Genomic DNA, 22,230 nt, shown 5'->3' on the forward strand with positions numbered 1-22,230 from the left:
ACCTAGAATTTAACTACAGTGACAACCTAAACAACTATAATAGCTATATTGTTTGCTACAAAAAGCCAGTAAACAATTAATAAAAATATTATGAGGTAACCTGTGGACACGAGAATGCACTTCCATATAGCCATTCCTTCCACTACTTTTTGTGCATGCGCTATGAGCTGTTGTTCCCTATCATCAGCAATTGTGCACGATGAGACGGGCATCGTATAGACATACTTTAACACATACCAACCTACTATGGCTAAAAAAATAATTCGAAAAATTGCAGCGACACTTTGCAAACTACTGTGATGCACATGGAAGAAGATAGATACCACATACAAGGTTTCTCTCCCACTGATCCAGGTATGGAGCATGAGAAGAATGACTGCTTGAATGCCCTGGTGCGTGCGGCAATTAGTTTAATCTTGTCTTCGTGGTCACGACTGGGTCGATATGTAGACGACTTCAAAATATCTCTAGGTTATTCACTTAATATTGGTTCTCGAATTTTTGTAAGTAGGTTTTCACAAGATACTGGCGTCTCTCTTCACGCGTTAGCAAATTCAGGTGTCTCAGCATTTTGCTGACCCTCTTCCACTAGTCAAACAATCCTTTACCCATGCGCTTTTTTTGTACCAGTACGTTCAATACCCCCATTAGTAATATCTGGTGTGGGTTCCATACCCTTGAGCAGTACTTTAAAATGGCATGCATGAGTGTTTAGTAACCTGTTTCCTTTATAGATGCCATCTTTAGTTTTTGGAGCGTGTAGCTTTACAAATATAGAATTAGTTTCTTGTACTAATCGAGCCTTTTATTTTTGTCTTATCTCAAATTCTCCATTCTATAGAAATCAACTGTTTCTGCAAATGTTATGGAGTGTTTTTCTTATCGTATATGTGTCCACAAATTGGGGAAAGTTTAATTCTTTCACAGGCGTTAGCATTCTTACGCTTCGAAGATATATGCTGGTTCAAATGAAATTAATCACAACAAGAATTTTCGTGGAACCATTTAATAGGCAATGTGTGTGCTTTGAAACTTGCGAAACTCTGTCATCACTTCTTACGTTTAGCCATGAATTCGATTTTTTAAATATTACCACTACGAAGAATTACAGCACCGTGAGCAGACAGCAAATATTTACATAATGTGATTACTGTCTGACCGTCGCAGCGACATCTATCCTTACCCTCAGTGGTCCACTGCCTCCGTTGCTGCTGCGGCTAGACGCATGATTCTGTGGTAGTCTCTGTGCAGTTGCAAAGATTATAGATTTAAGTTGATGTGGGTGGTTTGTTGACAGGTGGGGAGACAGAAGATGTCAATTGTTTAAGATGTGATTAACAGATGATGGATTCAGCGTTGAGTGTTGTGTTTAGTAATAATGCATACCAGGGTTAGAATGTTGAAGTAATGCCCAGAACATGGCAACGAATAATTTGCAATGGCAGCGCTTTTGTATATGTATCCAGAAACACGCCCCTCCCGTTCATTCTTTCACTTTGGATTTAAAGTGATTTAAGTACACCTAATAAATTAAAACTTTATTGTTAGACTTAATTGTTTATCGCGATAGTAGTCTTTTATGCATGCTGCATCACTGGTAATTCGTTTTATATAGGTATGGAAGATAGCCTGAGTGTAAGGTCGTACGAATCAGGTACTACTAGTGAAGAATATGAGATTTTAGCTGGGAATACCATCAATAGACCCCAGCTCCATATTGCAGATGACGGTAGCATTGATGACTTAAGAAAAAATTTGAGAGAAGTACTGTCAGAAGACTGCCAGAGTCCGAAAATGGAAAATAGTATAAATAACGCAGCTGTTACCCAGTCCTCAGATGCAGAAGCTATTAAAATTGTCGGCAAAAGCATATTTTATAATGAGGACTCGGACATTTCAAACTCACCATCAAATGAGGTAGAGAAGGAAGACACCATGAAGAATGAAGAATTGACAAATGGTGAGCAGAGTTCGTTATTGTTAAGAAGTGCAATGAATGTTGATACATTTATAAATGTAATTTCACGAGCTGGAATCTACAATTACTCTTATTTTGTTGTAGTAAACATTCCTTGTATTGAAATAAATTTACCTTTGTGGCAACATTTTTTTTTTCTTTTTTCTGCTGAATGAATGTTAAGAAATTGTGCTGTGCATATTTAATTTAGATAATTCGTGTATAATTAGCGTTTTTTCACACTTATGAATTACGAAGCCATCACCACATAAAAGTAGAAATTCAGGATTGTTGTATAGATGATCCTGGAGTGAGATAACTATAATTGTTGGCTAGTACACTGATTTTTGACTTGTGCAGTGGCCGGCCGAAGTGGCCGTGCTGTTACAGGCGCTGCAGTCTGGAACCGCAAGACCGCTACGGTCGCAGGTTCGAATCCTGCCTCGGGCATGGATGTTTGTGATGTCCTTAGGTTAGTTAGGTTTAACTCGTTCTAAGTTCTAGGGGACTAATGACCTCAGCAGTTGAGTCCCATAGTGCTCAGAGCCATTTGACTTGTGCAGTACTTGTGTAGGCCTGTATAAATGATTGCCATTTTTACCATGGTGGGTGACTGACAATATTCTAAGCTGAGTAAAAATATTGAGCATATGAGGACTTTTATACTGTAACTGGAATATGTATGGACTGCATCAGCGTGACTTTAAAGACAGCGCATGTCTCTTTACTTATTATCTTGCAGCAGGAAGACTAAAGTTTTGTGGTGAGTGGGTGGTAGTGCTCACTCCCCGCCCCCAATATTGGTTGATAAGATAGACTGATCTGTAATGTAGCCCAAGGTGTTATTAATATTGGAAGGTGATTCTTTATTTGTGAGTTATCAAACCCAATAAATGTGAATACAAAATAAATGCCGCAGCCAAATCAACCTGTAGCATAGCTCGTCTTTGTTCACTTCTTATTTAACACATATTTCATTATAAATAATTAAAACTGTGAAATAAATTCAGAAGAACTGTTGTACGTAATAGACATATCTCTGGTTAGTATTTCAGTGTATATTATGTATATATTAGTGTATATATTTTACATCGGCTACAAATGATGTAAGGGGTACCAGCAGCATAGTTGGATGTAGTGTGGAGGAGTGTGTGTTCAGCACAACACTCTGCCAGTCATTGTCAGGTGTCTTCCTTTTGGAACTGCTTCTAAGTAACTCCTCATTTTGCCTCACAAGGCTAAGTGCACACTATAACAGTCTTCCCATGATTTCCTCACATCCTGGCTATGACTGCTTCATGTCAATATTTATTTATTCATCCAAAAAGTCTTTCCAGATTCTGCTATTGAGTAGAAGCAGTGATGTAATAAGAATGTGCATAGGGTTTTACAAAAAAAAAAAAAAAAAAAAAAAAAAAAGTAACTTTTGTAAATTTTGCATAGCACCATCTGCAGTGGACATTTTATAAGCTAATGTCACCACTGAGGGGGCATGAATCTTTTGCATTGCATCATGCTCATGGATATTAAAAGTTTTATTTAAGCCTGTTAAATTTTTTCTAACATCTTTACAAATTTCTGGTAAATACGTACAGTGAATTGGGAGGATTGACGAGTGTTGAAAAAGAGCTTTGGAAGAATGTTGCATTTATTTTACAGTTATCTTCTGAGTTAAGATAACGACTGAACTAGGTAGTGTAAAACACCAGAATCTAATTCCATATAATAGGATGCTGTGAAATTGGGCAGTGTAGGTGATTCAGACAATGTGACAGGTTATTTATAGAGTAGGCCGGAACATATAATTTAACATATTTCATTTAGTGTCCCATTTATTTTGTTTACGTGTGTGTCCCATTTGAAGTAATTCTGATGCCATATGCTTAAAAATTTTGACTCAATTATATTATGTTTGTATTTAGTGATGTTTTCTCATTGTACTGAACACAGCCAGCCGTTGTGGCCGAGCGGTTCTAGGTGCTTCAGTCTGGAACTGCGCGACCGCTGCGCTCGCAGGTTTGAACCTGCCTCGGGCATGGATGTATGTGATGTCTTTAGGTTGGTTGGGTTTAAGTAGTTCTAAGTTCGAGGGGACTGATGACCTCAGATGTTAAGTCCCATAGTGCTCAGAGCCATTTGAACCATTTTTTACTGAACACTGGAATCTTGCGCCACTGTAGGCATTGCTGGGAGTAAAACTGCTATGTTGATCACAGCCAGAAAATGCATTAAACCAAGTCTTATTAGCATAAACTTCCTGTGTAACTTCATGTGACCTGCCTTTTGTCTCTGTACAGTGCGCCTAATTTTAAAATATCACTATTGCAGCTTTTTGAAGTATTTAAGCAAACTGATATTTGTTCAAGAATATTTTATATTGCCTAATTTTCACAATACTGTCACAGTTCAAGAGCTTTATTTATGATGCCTGTACTGAAAGTAATGAGCAACCCATTGTTAAAATTCCATTTCCATCAATTTAACAAAACAAATGCAGGATTGTAATCTACACACCTAACACCACGTGTTTCCTTCTTGTGACTTCATTGTTATCTATAATGTGATCACAGACAGTTCATCCAAAATGGCTGACACCATTGATTCATTTCGGTGGCATGCCGTCATTGAATTCTTTATTAATGAGGGAAAATGTGCTGCTGAAATTCACCTTAGACTTGAACGTGAATATGGAGAATCTACATGGGTGCCAGATAGTGGTGCAAAATGCCTGGGCATTGATAAATTGAGGCAAATGCCCAAGATAATTGCCTGGGCAAATGCCCAAAATTCATAAATGCCCAGGCATTTATGCATTTTAAAGATTAATTGATAAGCAGTGCTTATAATAAAATGAAGCTGATAGTTTGTATTGGAAAAGTTGTTTTGCAACACTGCTTCTGAAGTGGTTGGGTAACAGAGTTAAAAAAGTTGGTTGAGAGTTAGGGGAGCGTTATATGAGGAATTAAATTGGACTGTAAAAATAACTTTTTACATCTTTAATAATGTCAATTCTTGGAGTAGTGTATGATAAAAAAAGAAAACAATATTCAAGTTTAAAAGTAATTTTTGAAATAAAGTGCAGTTTATAAGAGGACAAAAGTTTATCCATAATGATTTTAATTAGTAAAGTGTCATGTTCCGATTCCACAATTCCAAGAATCGCCAATTCTCTAGGAATTGTCAAGTATTGGAATCGAACAATTCCAGCATATTGTTAATCAATTCTTTTTTATTAAATCTTTTTTGTGTATGTGTTCTCATTTTATCTCCACAGCAGTGCAATCATTTGAAAGTAGATAAGGAAAGCAGTAGAATAGAACACTAAAAATAGTCTGTCTCAAATGTCACTACATCTGACACCAAAGCATTTTTTTCACTGAAAACAGTTTAACATTTAAGAAAACATTTATCTCCAAGAAGCACATGCCTGCTGTTTAATACATTCAGTAATAATTTTGTTATTAATAATCATTCTTCAATATTATTCAGAAATCTAACATGGATTATAAGTGTGATATGTTATAAAGCGATGACCCAAGGATAATGTTTTTTTCATACCGGCTTACCACTACACAGCTGTTCTACACAGTGTGTGTATGTGTGTGTGAAGAGTAGAACAGGTAAAAAGAGAAAGGACATCCTACATGATGAGCTGCTATCAGCAACATGCACCCATCCTTGGTACTGCAAGTTAGAATGATTGTAAAAAAAAAAAAAAAAAAAAAAAAAAAAAAAAAAAAAAAAAAAAAAAACACCTCTTCTTTCCTTTCATTCTTAATAATAGAGGCAATGAATAACATACATATGTCTAAGTGTAAACATTTACTAACTTTTAATATCAGCAGTATTGTTCCATCCCTTATTTTAATTGGTAAATTATGGAAAACTTTAAAAAGTGCTTTTTTATATAAATCCCCAGATTCTGGGAATTTAAAACTGCTTTGGGCAAATGCCCATTTACAAGGGTTGGAACTTTAATAGTGTCAACTATTTATTTACAGCTCGTGCAAAATAGATACGTTTCAAAGTTTTACTGACCTACAAAGTAGTCACCAGCATTGTGTATAACCCTTTGCCAGCGATGTGGAAGTCATAGGCTACTCTTAGCAGTGCCAGTGATGTTGACAGTTCGAGTGGCGCAGTCTATTAACCGACAGATTTGTAGAAGTTCTGAAGCGAATGCCATGAAGTGTTTCCTTCAGTTTAGAAATCGAGTTGAACTCACGAGGACTTAAGTCAGGGCAGTGCAGTAGGTGGTATAGCACTTAGCAGCCCCATCAGTCAAACAAATCAGTAACAGCTTGCACTGTACATGCTTGAGCATTGTCCTGCAAAATGATGGTCAGGTCCTGCAGAAAGTGTCACACTTCTGTCTCTATACTGTTCATTTTTGGAACACAACCTATGACCAGCTTAGTGACAGAAGTGATGATCGTAGACCACGCCGCTCGAACTGTCAACACCATTGGCACTGCTAATAGTATCCTACGACTTCCACATCGCTGGCAACAGGTTATACACAATGCTGGTGACTACTTTGAAGGTCAGTAAAACTTTGAAACACGTATCTATTTTGTATGAGCTGTAAATAAATAGATGCCACTATTAAAGTTCCAACCTTCCTATAAATGTCCTGCCCACTGGGCATTTGCCCAGCCCACATCACTAGTGTTAGGTGTAGGGTGAAAAATTTCAAAGATGGTAACACTGGTATCCAAGATGAGCCTAATAGCAGTTGCCCTCAAACTGTCTTCATGGAATGCAGCAAGGCTAGAGTTGATTGATGTTCTTGAACTTTGATTAGCTATAAATGCTGCTCACTATATCCAGACACTTCCGAGGTTCTGTCGTGCGCTGTGCAATAAACACCATGGGGAAATCAACCTGCAACAGGATGATGTGTGTCCTCACACTGCTCATGTCACTGTAGAGAAGAGCAGGACATTTGGGTGGGAAAATCCTGCACATCCTTCCTACAATCCCGACTTGACACCCTCTGACTACCTTCTTTTCGGTTCTGTCAGATGTGAGGCCATTGCTATGAGACAGTGGAGGATGTTCAATAAGCAGAGCATCAGTGTCTTCAGGAAACTGGCACAGAGTTTTACTGCAGGTGTATTTTTGAATTTGCATAATGATAGGAACGATGTGTACAAACAAATGGAGACTGTTGAAAACACACAAAATATATAGATTAATATGACATACTTTGTTTGTCTAAAAAACAAAGATTAAAGATTATGCTCTTTGCTTTCATTATGGCCCTCATATATTTGTCAAATGCTTTCTTAAATAAACACAAGCCTAGCTAACAGTGTGTATGTTGTCTCCTCTATATTAAATTGGGAAACTGCAATTGCTATTAGGCACTGATCTACCAGCACACATACACTCCTAGTGATTGTCCTTCGAGTCACATTTACATACTGTGTTTATATAGTGGAAAGAAAGTGGGAAAGGGGGAGGAGTACAGAGAGAGTCTACATACAAAAGGTATATGTTTCAATGATGTTTAAAAATATGTTCAGTAAAGGGATGTAAGCTTTCAAATAGTTCGAAGCACCTCAAAGCCCAGTTTTTTACTCAAGTCTGCTGTTTACTAAAGGTAGTTAAAAAGTTTTAACCATCACAATGAAAATATTAATGTATGTACCAGAACTTATTTTGTTTTTGTTTAACAGTATGTGTATACAGGTGTAATACACTTTGAAATCCCTGCACCACAGTACCATAGCACACTGCCAGGGGAGCTCAAACAAAATGACACACCTTTGGTAAAGTTTAGTTTCGTGCAGTAATTCATTTTCGACAGCAGTGGAAATGTTGCAGCTGTGGCATGCCAATCCAGATGACTTCTTTATCTGTCTAGGTTGGCCTGACACAGCTGTAACAGGTCCACGTCTGCCAAAGATCAATTACGGAATGACAATCTACTTTATCAACAGACTGTGCCATTTTGTTTTGGCTTTTGTAGTTACATGCTACAGTATTGTGCCATGGGAAATGCAAATTGAATTATTACTACATACATGCACCAGCAAACAAACAATAAATTAATTGTAAAATGTTGTTTTATTTATTTACTGACTTACTTTTGATGTGATGATTAAAATTTTATGACGATCCCTCATAATCACTGTGGCAGTATTTTCATCCCCCCCCCCCCCAAAAAAAAACTCTCTCTCTCTCTCTCTCTCTCTCTCTCTCTCTCTCTCTCTCTCTCTCTCTCTGTGTGTGTGTGTGTGTGTGTGTGTGTGTGTGTGTGTGTGTGTGCGTTTTTTAATGCATCTAAATAGTTAAAAATTGATACTGGTCCTTACTTATGTGCATCTACCTTAGATTTTCTGAAACATCCACTCCACTGCTTAATGAAACAGTATTGTAGTCATTATGCAGTGCATCTTTTACTATGCTTAAATGTCTAATAATGTTTTTGAATGTGTGTAAAAGTTTAGTGAATAGAAAACTGTTAGTGACAAATAGTAATTTCTCTTGGTTCTTCTCACTGAAGAAAAATAATGGAGAGACAAATTTTTCAAACTATCCATTGCCCACTGTTGTGAAACCAGTAAACATGCAAAAATTATATTTTATGGAAAGGCTCATTTCTCATACTGCCAATGAAACTTGTCAAGGGGGGAATATTCAATTATAGCTGGCTTTTGGAACTCTGAAGTGAGTGGATAACAGGCACTAATGAGATACAAAAGTGAATAAATGTAACAAATAAACTTTGACTGAAATATTGACATATGAAGGAAGGTTTAAAAGTTTTTCCAGTTGCAATGATGTTTGTACAGTTAGCTGCAATAGTTTTAACATTTTCTTTTCATGAAGAAAAACTCTTTTTTGGGTTCGATTCCCGGCGGGGTCAGGGATTTTCTCTGCCTCGTGATGGCTGGGTGTTGTGTGCTGTCCTTAGGTTAGTTAGGTTTAAGTAGTTCTAAGTTCTAGGGGACTTATGACCACAGCAGTTGAGTCCCATATTGCTCAGAGCCATTTGAACCATTTTTTCTTTTTGGGTATGTAATATAATGTGTGTGTGTATAATTGACTCCTCCACCACTTTTGCATTGAATATGAAACAGATGTATATTTAAGAGATTGTTTCCTTGTTTGTGCTAGTGTAGTAATGCAGCTACTAAAAGATCTACTCATTTAACCAGCAATTTTTCAGTTCCAGATGTGCAACAGGAGTGTACTATTTTTAATGGAGTGACATATCTTGGTTCAGCTGCCATAAATGCTCCTAAAAGTGAAGCAGAGATTCAGAGGAATATGGCAATATTAAATGAACAGTCTATAGAAAGTGGAATTAAAATTTCTGTGTCCGTTCCAAGCTCTTCAGATGGAACAGTTGTGTGAGTGTTAATATTGTGACAAATGAATGTTTTATTCCATTTTACTTTCAGGCATGCACTGCATCTGTCCTAACTTTGTAACCAGATCAAATCTGTCTTTACATATTTTCTAACAGTATGTTTAATTAATTATGTGCTTTAGTTCATTATGTGCCATGTTTCCCCAACATTCAACAAAATGCCAAATTTATCTGTTATGTTGTAGCCATTGTTGACATGATACAAAGATACACTTAATTTGAGAATGGCTGTAAAAGGTAGTATACTGCAGTAAATGTTTAATTATTTCATCTCTTCATAATGATTGAGACAAATTCATCCTGCACCTAAGGGGTATTGTATTTTACTTTTAATCTTCTTTGTATGAGGAAGCTTCATTTGCTGCATATCCTTGCAACTATTTTATTATGAAAATATGTGTGTTCTGTTTCTTTGAAGTTCGTTTGGTTTTGTTTGTGAGTGTAATGCAACGGAGATATTACTTTGTCATGCTCTGATTTTATTTCATTTGTGTTGGAGGAAAGGAAGTGAAAAAAAGTGATCTGTGTAGGCCTGCATACATGAAAGAATTAACAAGTGATATTACTAAAGGATAATAACAAATAAAGTCAGTGTGAACTAATCCACCAACTAAACTACAACCGTGCTTATGACACTGTGCTTATTGTAGTCAGTCAGCCCTAAGGAAGACAACTTGCTCTGTATTTAATGCTCTACTCGTTTTCAACAAAACATCTCTGTTTCCTCATTACAAACAGGACAATCAAATATTCTCAGTGCCCAGTCATTATCATAACATAAATTATGCTGTTGCGATACTCATTAAGAGTACATTTATTGAGTGTCCAGCAAAACACTAAAAGTAATCAGTATTTCACCGCCTGAGTACATGCGGCAGTACTGTGAAACCAATAGTCACTGTTAAAAGTATTTATCCATCTTCATGTTTTATTGTCACCACCAATAAACATATTTCCACCAAGTATGGCACCTGCCTGTATTGAGGCCAGTCTTATCAGTTGGACATATGAAATTTTCGTCAAAGAAAAATGCTTTGTCTGTAGTTTAAAGCAGATAGAATACTTCATGTTGGCACTGAGTGTTGTATGATACCTCCACTCAGCAATACTTGTTTGTACGTAGTCCACCTATACATCATAACAATGAAATTTAGAATATCTTCAGATGCACCAGACAAAAGTTACCTGCCAAGATTAGAAAAGAGATCAAGTGTGAAAATCACTTGGGAGGTAATATTAATAGCTCCTTGAGGCTTTTGTAAAATCATTGAAAAATGGGAGATGACATGTACATAATCAGTGACTGAAGCAAACAATGGAAAAGACCTTACTGTAGCAAGTTTATCAGTTACTCTTCTTTCTTGTCTTGTGCCCTGTCATTAAAACAGATACAACACAAAAGGAACAAAAATCTTCTGTTGCTTATTACAGTTCTTGTAATCTCAATCCTGTGTCATGTGCTGTCCACAGTTCAGTGACAATGTGGTTTGCTTTTTTAGTCCTGAAGAGGTACAGCAATCCAAACAATGCCATTATTTCCACTTTGTAGTTTCTTTAGTATCCCTTTCTCTTGAAACTACACTTTCTTTCTTAGACTGAGTGGCTAAGTTCGTTTATCTTATTATTTTGTAAATCATTGCCATACTAAGTATTGTCCATAAAGCCTCGGTTTCACTTGCCACCCTTTTGGCACCATGTTTAGGTCCAGGAAATATATTTACGGTAGTCTTTCTTTGTGTATTTTTCGTTTTTGTCAGATTAGCACACATTTCATTCCATTTACATGTTTTATCACAGCTGTGGGGGAAGAAGAGGAACTTATCACACAAAGTGACCACAATTCAGATTCTGAACAAGAACATGATTCAGATGATGACCGTGAATATTCACTCTCCACTGGTGATATTTTTATTGGAGGGGATAAAACACGTAAATGGAATGAAATGTGTGCTAATGTGACAAAAAACGAAAAAACAAAAAGAAAGAATATTGTAAATATATTTTCTGCACCTAAACATGGTGACAAAGGGGTGACAAGTGAAACCGAGGCTTTATGGACAATACTTAGCTTGGAAATGATTGACGAAATAATAAGATAAACAAACTTAGATACTCAGTCTAAGAAAGAAAGTGTGTGTACAGTTTCAGAGAAAGGGATGCTAAAGAAACTACAAAGTGGAAATAATGGCATTGTTTGGATTGCTGTACCTCTTCAAGACTAAAGAAACAAACCACACTGTCATTGAACTGTGGACAGCAGATGACACAGGATTGAGATTACAAGAGCTGTGATGAGCTACAGAAGATTTTTGTTCCTTTTGTGTTGTATCCGTTTTGATGACAAGGGCCCAAGAAAGAAGAGTAACTGATAAACTTGCTAAAATAAGGCAAATATTAAATGACTTTTTGATGAACTGCAAGATCACATACAGGGTAGGCATATTTTTGATAGATGAGAAGTTGCAAGCTTTCCGGGAATGTTGTTCTTTTGTTCAGTCTATCCTGCATGAACTTGTGAAGTACGGGATAAAGATATTTTGTTTTAGCATATTGAAGTGTATTGTGGGAAACAACCTACAAGACCAAACAATGCTTATCTCCCTTTGACATTGTAGGTAGGCCTGTTACTCACATTGAAGGCTCTGGAAGAAATGTTATAATGGATAACTGGTACATCACCTATTCCTTAGGCACCTCCTTGTTAAAAAAGCGGCTAATATGCATCAGTACCTTGAGAAAAAACAAATGCTATATCCCACAACAATATTTGCCTGAGAATGGTAGGGCTGTGCATTCCCCTCTATTTGGTTTCCAAAATGGTATGACATTAGTTTCATATGTATAATAATAATAATAATAATAATAATAAGACAGTTTTAGTACTTTCAATTATGCATATATACTCTAATGGATATAGGAGGAATCAGTAATCTGTACTCAGATCATTTTTCATGCAAACGTGATAAATCCAAAAAAGAGAGAGAAAAAAAGGATTTTCTTGAAATACTTGGTATTTTCCCTTATGAAACCTCAGCTAATGGAAAGAGCTTCTTCCTGCCACCATAGCAACATTGCTCAAGAAATACTAACAAGGGGAGGCCACGGTGTTGGGATCACAGAGTTACTTCTAACTCTAGACATCTTTAGTAGACCATTAAAACAACATAATGTGCAAGTAGTATCGTGCACATATTTAAGTCAAGTTGGTTTAACCTTGTTTTATTATGAGCTGAAATGTTCATTTCCATTTTGGCACAGTTATAATTAGTAATACCTATGGATTACTGTCAAAACTCCAAACTCTGAGCCATCTATACCTGGATTAGGTAGTACAGTGTAGAAAGGAGGATTAAGGTTATGCACTCCATAAACGACAACGCATTGGAGATGGAGCTAAAATGAGGGAACTTAATTGGCCATGTCCTTTCATGGGAACTATCCCGGAATTTGCCTTGAAAATCTCTGAACGTCTAAATCTGGATGCCAAGATGGGAATTTGAATCACTGCCCTCAAGTCCAGTGTCTTACAACCTCAATTGGTAAGTATACAGAATTGTGAAGTATACAAATTTTAGTTATGGCCACCAGTCGGATCCCAAAAATTTATTGAATCTACCAGTAGTGGCACCACCCATTTGCTTCAATTATTCTGTCAAGGAAAAAAAGTTTTCTAGGCATTAGTTTCTCATTTTGGTCACTTACCAATTGAGGTGGTAAGACACTGGACTTGAGAGATGTTAAGCGATTTTCAAGGCAAATGCCAGGATAGTTCCCATGAAAGGACATGGCCAATTAAGTCCCCTCATTTGAGCTCCATCTCCAATGCCTTGTCGTTTATGGAGTGCATAACCTTAATCTTCCTTTCTTCATGTTTCTCACTTGAACTTACTTTAGTCTGGAAGAATTGAACCTTGAACAAAATGTGTTCATAAAGCCACCGGAGGCATCAGTGGAAGTCACTCACCAATGAGGCCTGTGCTTGTAATCATGCATGAGCTGCAAGCTGAAATAATACTTGTGCAGAATTGTGAAGTTCATGTATTGTATGAGAGGGACAGCTAATATAATTTGCGCACAGTAGGGTTGCTAGATGCAAAAACGCATACAATTGTCAGCTGCACTAGGCCTGCATGATAAATCGTAAACACTGTCTGAGAGTTATAAATATTCGAAGCATTATTTAAAACAATTCTGCCAACACTTATGATCTACTATCAGTGAAAAGAAAATACGTTCAAACAACAAATGTGCCTCTTTCGAAGAATAAACATTAGGCTTTGAAACCTTAAAAACACTCATCAAATGAGAAGTATGTATGGGAGAACAGATATCTCAGGAAATATTAAGAATTCACATTGCAATACAAAGCATTTGCTAATCATGTATAATTGTACAGCAGTACAAACAAAATTCAGTGTCGTCTGGACAATCTGTGTACTTGTGTTGTCAGTACACTGGGATTGTTTGGGACACTTTTTATATCTAGCCTCCTAATGACATTTTTTCCCATTAGTTTGTTCCTGGTTTTGCTGAGTGTGTTTTTTGTTATGAGGTGTCTTTTTCATAAATTTTGGGATTTCCGCTTGTATAGGTAGTCACTTTATTATTTTTATTCTTTAATCATAAATCACAGTCTTCTTCTCAGAGTATTTGTTATACTGGTAATTTCAAGTGAAAACATAGAATGCCAGCTTGAGTGAAAAAAAGTTTCTTAGATCAGCTAATGGTCTTTCATTCACACGAATAAAACAACACCTGGTTCTGCCTCTAACTCCCAGAAAAAATTGCATTGTAGTTGACAACTCACAGCAATTTGAGGTTCTTTGCTTATGTATATTCAGTAACTGTTCCATAGTATACAGAAATTCTGTGGAAGTGTGGTTAGCATCTCATCTATTGTTCTGTTTTCTTATCATGCATAGTCAATATGATAATTTTTATTACTGTTCACCAGTTTTGCAGATACAGTTTCTTAATGGGTGTTTCTCTTATTTATTTATGCAGGGATCATCTCACAATGACTTAGGATTTGTCAATGTATCACCGTGAAACTCCATAGCTCATATACACATACTCATAGAATATATAGGTTTGGTTTTACAAGGATATGACAGCTGGTCGGCCATGGACTACCTGAAGTAATCATCCTGGCATTTGCCTGAGATTATTTAGGAAAACTCTGTGAAACCTAAATCGGGATGGCCAGACAGAGCGAACTCCATCCTGCTAAATATGAGATCAGTGTCTCAACAACTGCACTGCCCCATTCAGTTGGTCCCTCTTGTACAATGTTCTTTTAACCAAACACTATTTGTACCGGATAACTAATAATATGAAACATAGTGTTGCGCTGCAGCTAGTGTAGTGTGTTTTCATTTTTAAAATAGTTAAACAAACCCATGGTAATAATTATCCATCAAAATATGATGGCCAACATGCAGATTCTCCTCCAACAAACTTAAAATGACCATTTCGGCATCACATTTTCTTCCTTATTATCAAGCATCCTTCTGTATATAACACACTCATTTATAAAACCACCTGGGCTATTCAGTATATTTATCTCAATGCCATATTTGTGCCTTTTGTTTTTGGATATACACTATCTGAGAAAAAAAAAAAAAAAGAAAAAGTGAAACACTGGAAGACATGGTCAGATGTCAGTGTAATGTCATACACCTTCCCACCATTGGTGGGTTTGTAATTGATTCAAGTTGCAATTTTCTGTGATGGATAGAACAGTCATCAAAGTGCATTAGTGTTGTTTATTTGTTTGTTCGCTGTCCATGAACAATCCGTTTTTGGACATTGTTATAGACTTTAGTTCACATATACAAAGGTTTAGCTAACATACATAAGTGCACTGGCTGATATAAATAATGAAAGTCATAAATTTTTGTTGTTGCAAAAACAAACTTATGCTATATACACTGTTTTACAGAGAGACATTACAACTCGAAATATAAATGCGTATATTGACATAGTGTGTGAAGATCAGATATTTTGTTGTTGTTGCAAAAAACAAAGATTAGATTAGATTAGTACTTGTTCCACAGATCATGACTACGACACTTCATAATGATGTGGAATGTATCAGGTTAATAAAAGGGGTTTATCCAAGATATTACATTACACAAAATATTACATTACACTTTTATTTTTGGGTGGGGGATGGGGAGATTACCCACTTATTACACTACTGGCCATTAAAATTGCTACACCATGAAGATGACTTGCTACAGATGCGAAATTGAACCGACGGGAAGAAGATGCTGTGATATGCAAATGATAAGCTTTTCAGAGCATTCACACAAGGTTGGCACTGGTGGCAATACCTACAATGTGCTGGCATGAGGAAAGTTTCCAACCGATTTCTCATACACAAACAGCAGTTGACCAACATTGCCTGGTGAAATGTTGTTGTGATGCCTTGTGTAAGGAGGAGAAATGCGTACCATCACGTTTCCGACTTTGATAAAGGTCGGATTGTAGCCTATCGCGATTGCGGTTTATCGTATCGCGACATTGCTGCTTGCGTTGGTCGAGATCCAATGACTGTTAGCAGAATATGGAATCAGTGGGTTCAGGAGGGTAATACGGATCCCAACGGCCTCGTATCACTAGCAGCCGAGATGACAGGCATCTTATCCGCATGGCTGTAACAGATCATGCAGCCACGTCTCGATCCCTGAGTCAACAGATGGGGACGTTTGCAAGACAACAACCATCTTCACGAACAGTTCGACGACGTTTGCGGCAGCATGGACTATCAGCTCGGAGACCATGGCTGCGGTTACCCTTGACGCTGCATCACAGACAGGAGACTCGCATTCGGGAGGACGACGGTTCAATCCCATCTCCGGCCATCCTGATTTAGGTTTTCCGTGATTTCCCTAAATCGCTTCAGGCAAATGCTGGGATGGTTCCTTTGAAAGGGCATGGCCAATTTCCTTCCCCATCCTTCCCTCACCCGAGCTTGCGCTCCGTCTCTAATGACCTCGTTGTCGACGGGACGTTAAATACTAATTTCCTCCTCCTCCTCCACAGACAGGAGCGCCTGCGATGGTGTACTCAATGACAAACCTGGGTGCTCGAATGGCAAAATGTCATTTTTTCGGATGAATCCAGGTTCTGTTTACAGCATCATAATGGTCGCATCCGTGTTTGGCGACATCGTGGTGAACGCACATTGGAAGTGTGTATTCGTCATCGCCATACTGGCGTATCAACCGGCGTGATGGCATGGGGTGCCATTGGTTACACTTCTTGGTCACCTCTTGTTCGCATTGACGGCACTTTGAACAGTGGACATTACATTTCAGATGTGTTACGACCCGTGGCTCTACCCTTCATTCGATCCCTGCGAAACCCTACATTTCAGCAGTATAGTGCACGACTGCACGTTGCAGGTCCTGTGCGGGCCTTTCTGGATACAGAAAATGTTTGACTGCTGCCCTGGCCAGCACATTCTCATGGTCTCTCACCAATTGAAAACGTCTGGTCAATGGTGGCCGAGCAACTGGCTCATCACAATACGCCAGTCACTACTCTCGATGTACTCTGGTATCGTGTTGAAGCTGCATGGGCAGCTGTACCTGTAGACGCCATCCAAGCTCTGTTTGACTGAATGCCCAGGCGTATCAAGGCCGTTATTACGGCCAGAGGTGGTTGTTCTGGGTACTGATTTCTCAGGATCTATGCACCCAAATTGCATGAAAATGTAATCACATGTCAGTTCTAGTATAATATATTTGTCCAATGAATACCCATCTATCGTCTGCATTTCTTCTTGGTGTAGCAATTTGAATGGCCAGTAGTGTATATCCAAAAATTTATCTAATGAGTAGGAGGAGTTGCCATTCAGAAATTCCTTTAATTTTCCTCTTAAATGCTATATGGCTATCTGTCAGACTTTTGATGCTATTAGGCAAATGACCAAAGACTTTTGTGGCAGCATAATTTACCCCCTTCTGAGTCAAAGTTAGATTTAACCTTGAGTAGTGAAGATCAACCTGTCTCCTAGTGTTGTAGCCATGTACACTGCTATTACTTTTGAATTCGTTCAGATTGTTAATAACAAATTTCATAAGTGAATACATATATTGTGAGGCTACAGTGAAGATCCCTAGCTCTTTAAATAAGTGTCTGCAGGATAATATTGGATGAGCTCCAGCAATTATTCTGTATACACGCTTTTGTGCAATGAACACTCGTTTACTCAATGATGAGTTACCCCAGAATATGATGCCATATGAAAGCAGAGTCTGAAAATAGGTGTGGTAAGCTAATTTACTGAGATGTATATCACCAAAATTTGCAGTGACTCTAATAGCATAAGTATCTGAACTCAAACATTTCAGCAGATCTTCAGTGTGTTTTTTCCAGTTCAATCCCTCATCAATGCATACACTTAGAAATTTTGAATATTCTACCTTAGCTACTGATTTCTGATCAAAGTCTATATTTGTTAATGGTGTCATTCCATTTACTGTATGGAACTGTATATACTGTGTTTTGTCAAAGTTTAATGAGAGCCCATATGCAGAGAACCTTTTAATGATTTTCTGAAAAACATCGTTTACAATTTCATCAGTTTATTCTTGTCTGTTGTGTGTGAAAGCTATACTTGTATCATCGGCTAAAAGTACCAGCTTTGCATCTTCGTGAATATAGAATGGCAAGTCATTAATATATATTAAGAACAGCAGAGGATCCAAGACCGAACCTTGCGGCACCCCATCCTTGATTGTTCCCCAGTTTGAGAAATCACCAGTTTTTTTGCGTATTATGTGCACTGCTTATTTCAGCTTTCTGCAGTCTTCCAGTTAGGTATGATTTAAACCATTTGAGTGCTGTCCATTCATACCATAGTGCTTGAACTTATCTAGAAGTATTCCATGTTTTACACAATCAAAAGCCTTTGAGAGATCACAAAAAATCCCAGCGGGTGACTTACGGTTACTCAGAGCATTTAATATTTCATTAGTGAAAGTATATATTATGCTGTATGCTGTATACACTGTTTTGGAAAGGGATAGTACAACTTGAAATCTTCTACTGAATAACAGCTTGTCTCTATTAACAAAAACTTAAGTTTACTCTTTAAGGTGTTTAAATTAGCTGTCTTGTGGCCAGAAGATAGTCTGTCATAAAATATTGTTCCTATTGTGTATGGACTGCTGTCTGTAGCTTTTTTTAATGGCAATTCTGTGAAAGTTTTCCCGTCCCCATTTATTTTACCTGTGTGCATTACTGTTTGTTACATTGCATTCTGGATTTTGTTCCACAAACATTATTGCCTGCAGGATGAACATAGAGTATGTAGTTAGTATTGTATTATTTCTGAAGATTTCTCTACAAGGTTCTCTGGTATTTACTTTAGCTATCAATCTTACTGCCTTTTTTTGTAGTCTGAAGAGCCTTTATGTATAGACAGCTGGTGCCCCACCCCATGTCTCAATACCATACTGTTAATGTTTTGTGTTGTTACCAGGCCTGGTAAGGTGTTTAAGAGGTGTGGGGGTCTCCTTTTGGCTGGCTGGTTGAATTGTACAGTATCTTGATTTATGGGTTATTCAAATGTAACAGTTGCCCAATGTTGGACTGTATAGGAATATGAGGGCATTGATACTCATCAAGGTTCTGGTTGCCAATGTATGACTACCAGAAGGGAGGATCACCATATTGTGCACCCAGCACATTGTAACACCTTCAAATCTGTGCCTGCCATAAAAAAGAAAAAAAAAGTAACATTCTGTGTCATCCCACACCATTGATCAGAGACCAACATCAGCTTGACTGGGGAATTATGATCACACGTGTAGGCACAACACAAATGGCTCCATTTGGAGTGTTGTTTTGATTTGGAAGCATTGACTGCTGATGAACGTGTCATGCTCAGCAATGAATCACTGTTCTGCGCTGCCCTGGATGACCAACACTGGGAAGTGTGGTGGTGATCTGGGGAGAGATCTTACTCTTCTAATGTTTTGGAGAGGTACAACAGTGTTACTCTTTTTGTCATGCTGTAGGGAGCCTCCAGGTACAACCTCAGATCATGGCTGATAGTGATTGAGGGAACTCTGATGCAAAACAGCATGTCAAAGACATCATGGGGCCTCCTGCGTTATCTCTTGTGTGACAGTATTGTGGTGCCATTTTCCAGCAGGACTATGCTCGTCTACACATGGCACTTGTCCCTGTGACCTGTCTGCTTAATGTTGAGGCACTCCCATGGCCAGCAAGATCCCCAGATCTCCCCCCCCCCCCCCCCCCCCCCCCAAATAGAACGTAGGTGGGACTAGCTTGGAAGTCAACTCCATACCAATGCCTGTTGTAGGATATCAAGGAGCAGTTAAACAGTTGTGGGCCAACTTGTCTTGGGAGAGGGTACAACACCTTTACAAAACCCTTCCCAGCTGAATCAGTGCATGAATCAGTGCATGCATCCAGACCAAGGGGGTGCAGCAGCATACTGATAAGTGGGCTCATACTGCATAGCTTTTCATAAATTTGAATCAGTGTTGCAATCATTGAAATAACATCACGTACTGTTCCAGCCCATGAAGTTTCAGTTTGTTTCCTCCTCCCATTCTCACTGTGTCACTTTTTTTTGCCAGGAAGTGTATTTCCGAAATTGCAATCTCCACCTCGATAGAATCATTGATACATGTAAAGATAAGTGTTTCCTTGCCAATACATCAGACACATTCTGTCACTGAATTAATATATATAGCTCATACTTTATATAGATGTTCATGGGGTTTTGCATATTTTGACTGGAGTTTGAGCAAAATGGAATGACTGTAACATGATCGCACATCTTTCTCTCCTCGTACTCACCATTATTCCATTGTTTTCAAACAGCATATATTTCTTCCTTTATTCTTGTAATTAGACAGATTCAGTGTTACCCATACATAATCAAATACCACAAAGACAAGTATTCATTCTATATAGACTGATTTCCAGTTACAAATCTTAGACTTGCCCTTTCTGTTTTTGCTCAGAAATATATTCACATCGCTGCTGTTTGTTTCATCAACTATAAAGTGAAGTGTGTCATCTGTAGCTAGAAGCCGAAAAAAATCTATTGGTTTATTACCAATTGGATGAATATAATATGTAAATGATTTTGTTTTCTAAAAAGATGAAATTGTAAAGTCTCTCCTGGTTTGTTTGCTTCTCACAGTGTAAATTCTCGATCATAATCAATTTCATCATCATTGTTGTCTGTATTTTCTGCTTCTGCTTGAAAGTTCAGCTTCCATACTATCATCACTATACCAAGTTTCTGCGTTCTCAAGATTCTTGCCATCCTCCTCTTACTTTTTATTCTGAACTCATCATCATAATCTTGTCAACATTCAGTGACTGATTGACAGAAAGTTTTTCATTCTTCTTACTGTTTTTCAGATTGAAAGATCCCAAATGCTGGTAGATTGGCCACCATTCCAAACTATGTACATCACAAACAAACACAAGAAAAAATTACTATAGGCACAAAAATGTTCCCTGTGACTTCATTGCTTGTATAAATGTGTACACAGCTGCAAAACAAGACAGAATAACACAGAATAATATACTTGTCAACATACACAGAAATGCTTATAAGCTTCAACTGCAGCAAATATGTTTAAGGCATTGTACCTGAACTAGAGAAGAGCAGGAAAGTATCCCTGTGCAGCCATCCATATTAGGATTTCTGTGGTTTTATTGGGATGGTTTTTTCGGAAAGACTATGGGCAATTTGCCTCACCATCTGAGCTTGTGCTCCATCTCTAATAATTTTCTCACTTACTGTGTCAAATACTAACCATTTTTTCTTTTTCTGTAGTACCACTCCCGTCATCTGCCCAAGATTCCCATTATGGCTGACTACTGCTTCCTCACTGAAATAAACTCTTCCTTTCTGGAACAAACTGATTGATATGAGTCACTGATTGAGCTTTCTAGACTAACATTTAGGAGGACTGAGGTTCAAACACGTATGCAGCCATACAGATGTAAGTTTTCTATGGTTTCACCAAATCGATTAATATGAATGCTGAGATGTTTCCTTTGATAGTTCATGGCCATTACTTTCCTAATCCTTGGCCTAGCCAAACTTCTGCTCTTTATTGAAGGGAATCATATCCTTCCATTTTTGTTGAATAGCACCTTCAACGTACTGCCACCAGCCTGTACTGCTATATCAAAGCCACCAACCACTTCGTCCAGTGGCGCTCTATACTTCTTGTCCCTCTGCTAAAGGACATTGCACTTGGCAATGCAATCTTCCTCTTATAATTGTAGGTAGTCCATGTCATGACAGGGGATATGGTGCCTGGTTAATACCCACTGCAAGGAATATAGGATGTATGTGGAAGTACAGGAGGTGTGTTTCTTACCTCTACAGTGTAAGGATGGCACGGTGATAATATACTGGATTCACATTCAGGAGGGCTGGGATTCAGTTCTGAGGATGGCTATCCAGATGTGCTTTGTGTGGTTTCCTTAAATTGTTTGAGGCAAATGACAAACTATTCCATTTGGAAAAGGGCGTTGCCGACTCCTTTTCCCATCCATGTCAAATCTGTGGTTATGCACTGTCTCGAATGACCTTATCACTGATGGGACAGTAAAACCCTAATATCCCTCTCCCATCCCCGTCCCTGCCCCCCTCAACCCCTGCCCCAGTTTGTAATGGAGCTGTTGAAGTAGAGGTGCTGTTGGTAATTGCTGCTAGTGATGTAAACAGTGGTTTTTGTGGAATCTTCAGTGAGGTAGAGATTGATTGAACAAAGTAACTCCATGAGCTAGGAAGAATGGATTAAATGAGTGGGAGATAATATGTTACTTTAAATAAAGCATCAACCAACAAATAAAAATCTAAAAGAGCCCTTCTAAATAC

The 22,230-nt window shown here is 37.9% G+C and overlaps 1 protein-coding gene across 4 annotated transcripts in view; it reads left to right on the forward strand.

Annotated features, from left to right (window-relative positions):
* Positions 1-1,272: 1,272 nt before the first annotated feature.
* LOC126248802 (rab GTPase-activating protein 1-like) overlaps positions 1,273-22,230 on the forward strand; it is a 185,686-nt gene continuing 164,728 nt past the window's right edge. For 3 of the 4 annotated variants that reach the window (XM_049950196.1, XM_049950195.1, XM_049950194.1), the window contains exons 1-2: positions 1,285-1,960; positions 9,135-9,318. In XM_049950196.1, the coding sequence (XP_049806153.1) occupies positions 1,618-1,960; positions 9,135-9,318 (527 nt within the window). In that variant the 5' untranslated portion in view covers positions 1,285-1,617. Of the gene's footprint in view, positions 1,961-9,134; positions 9,319-22,230 lie in introns of all 4 variants that reach the window. The other variant, XM_049950193.1, reaches the window with a different exon arrangement.

This window comes from Schistocerca nitens, chromosome 3 (assembly GCF_023898315.1).
Source record: "Schistocerca nitens isolate TAMUIC-IGC-003100 chromosome 3, iqSchNite1.1, whole genome shotgun sequence".
Classification (NCBI taxonomy): domain Eukaryota; kingdom Metazoa; phylum Arthropoda; class Insecta; order Orthoptera; family Acrididae; genus Schistocerca; species Schistocerca nitens.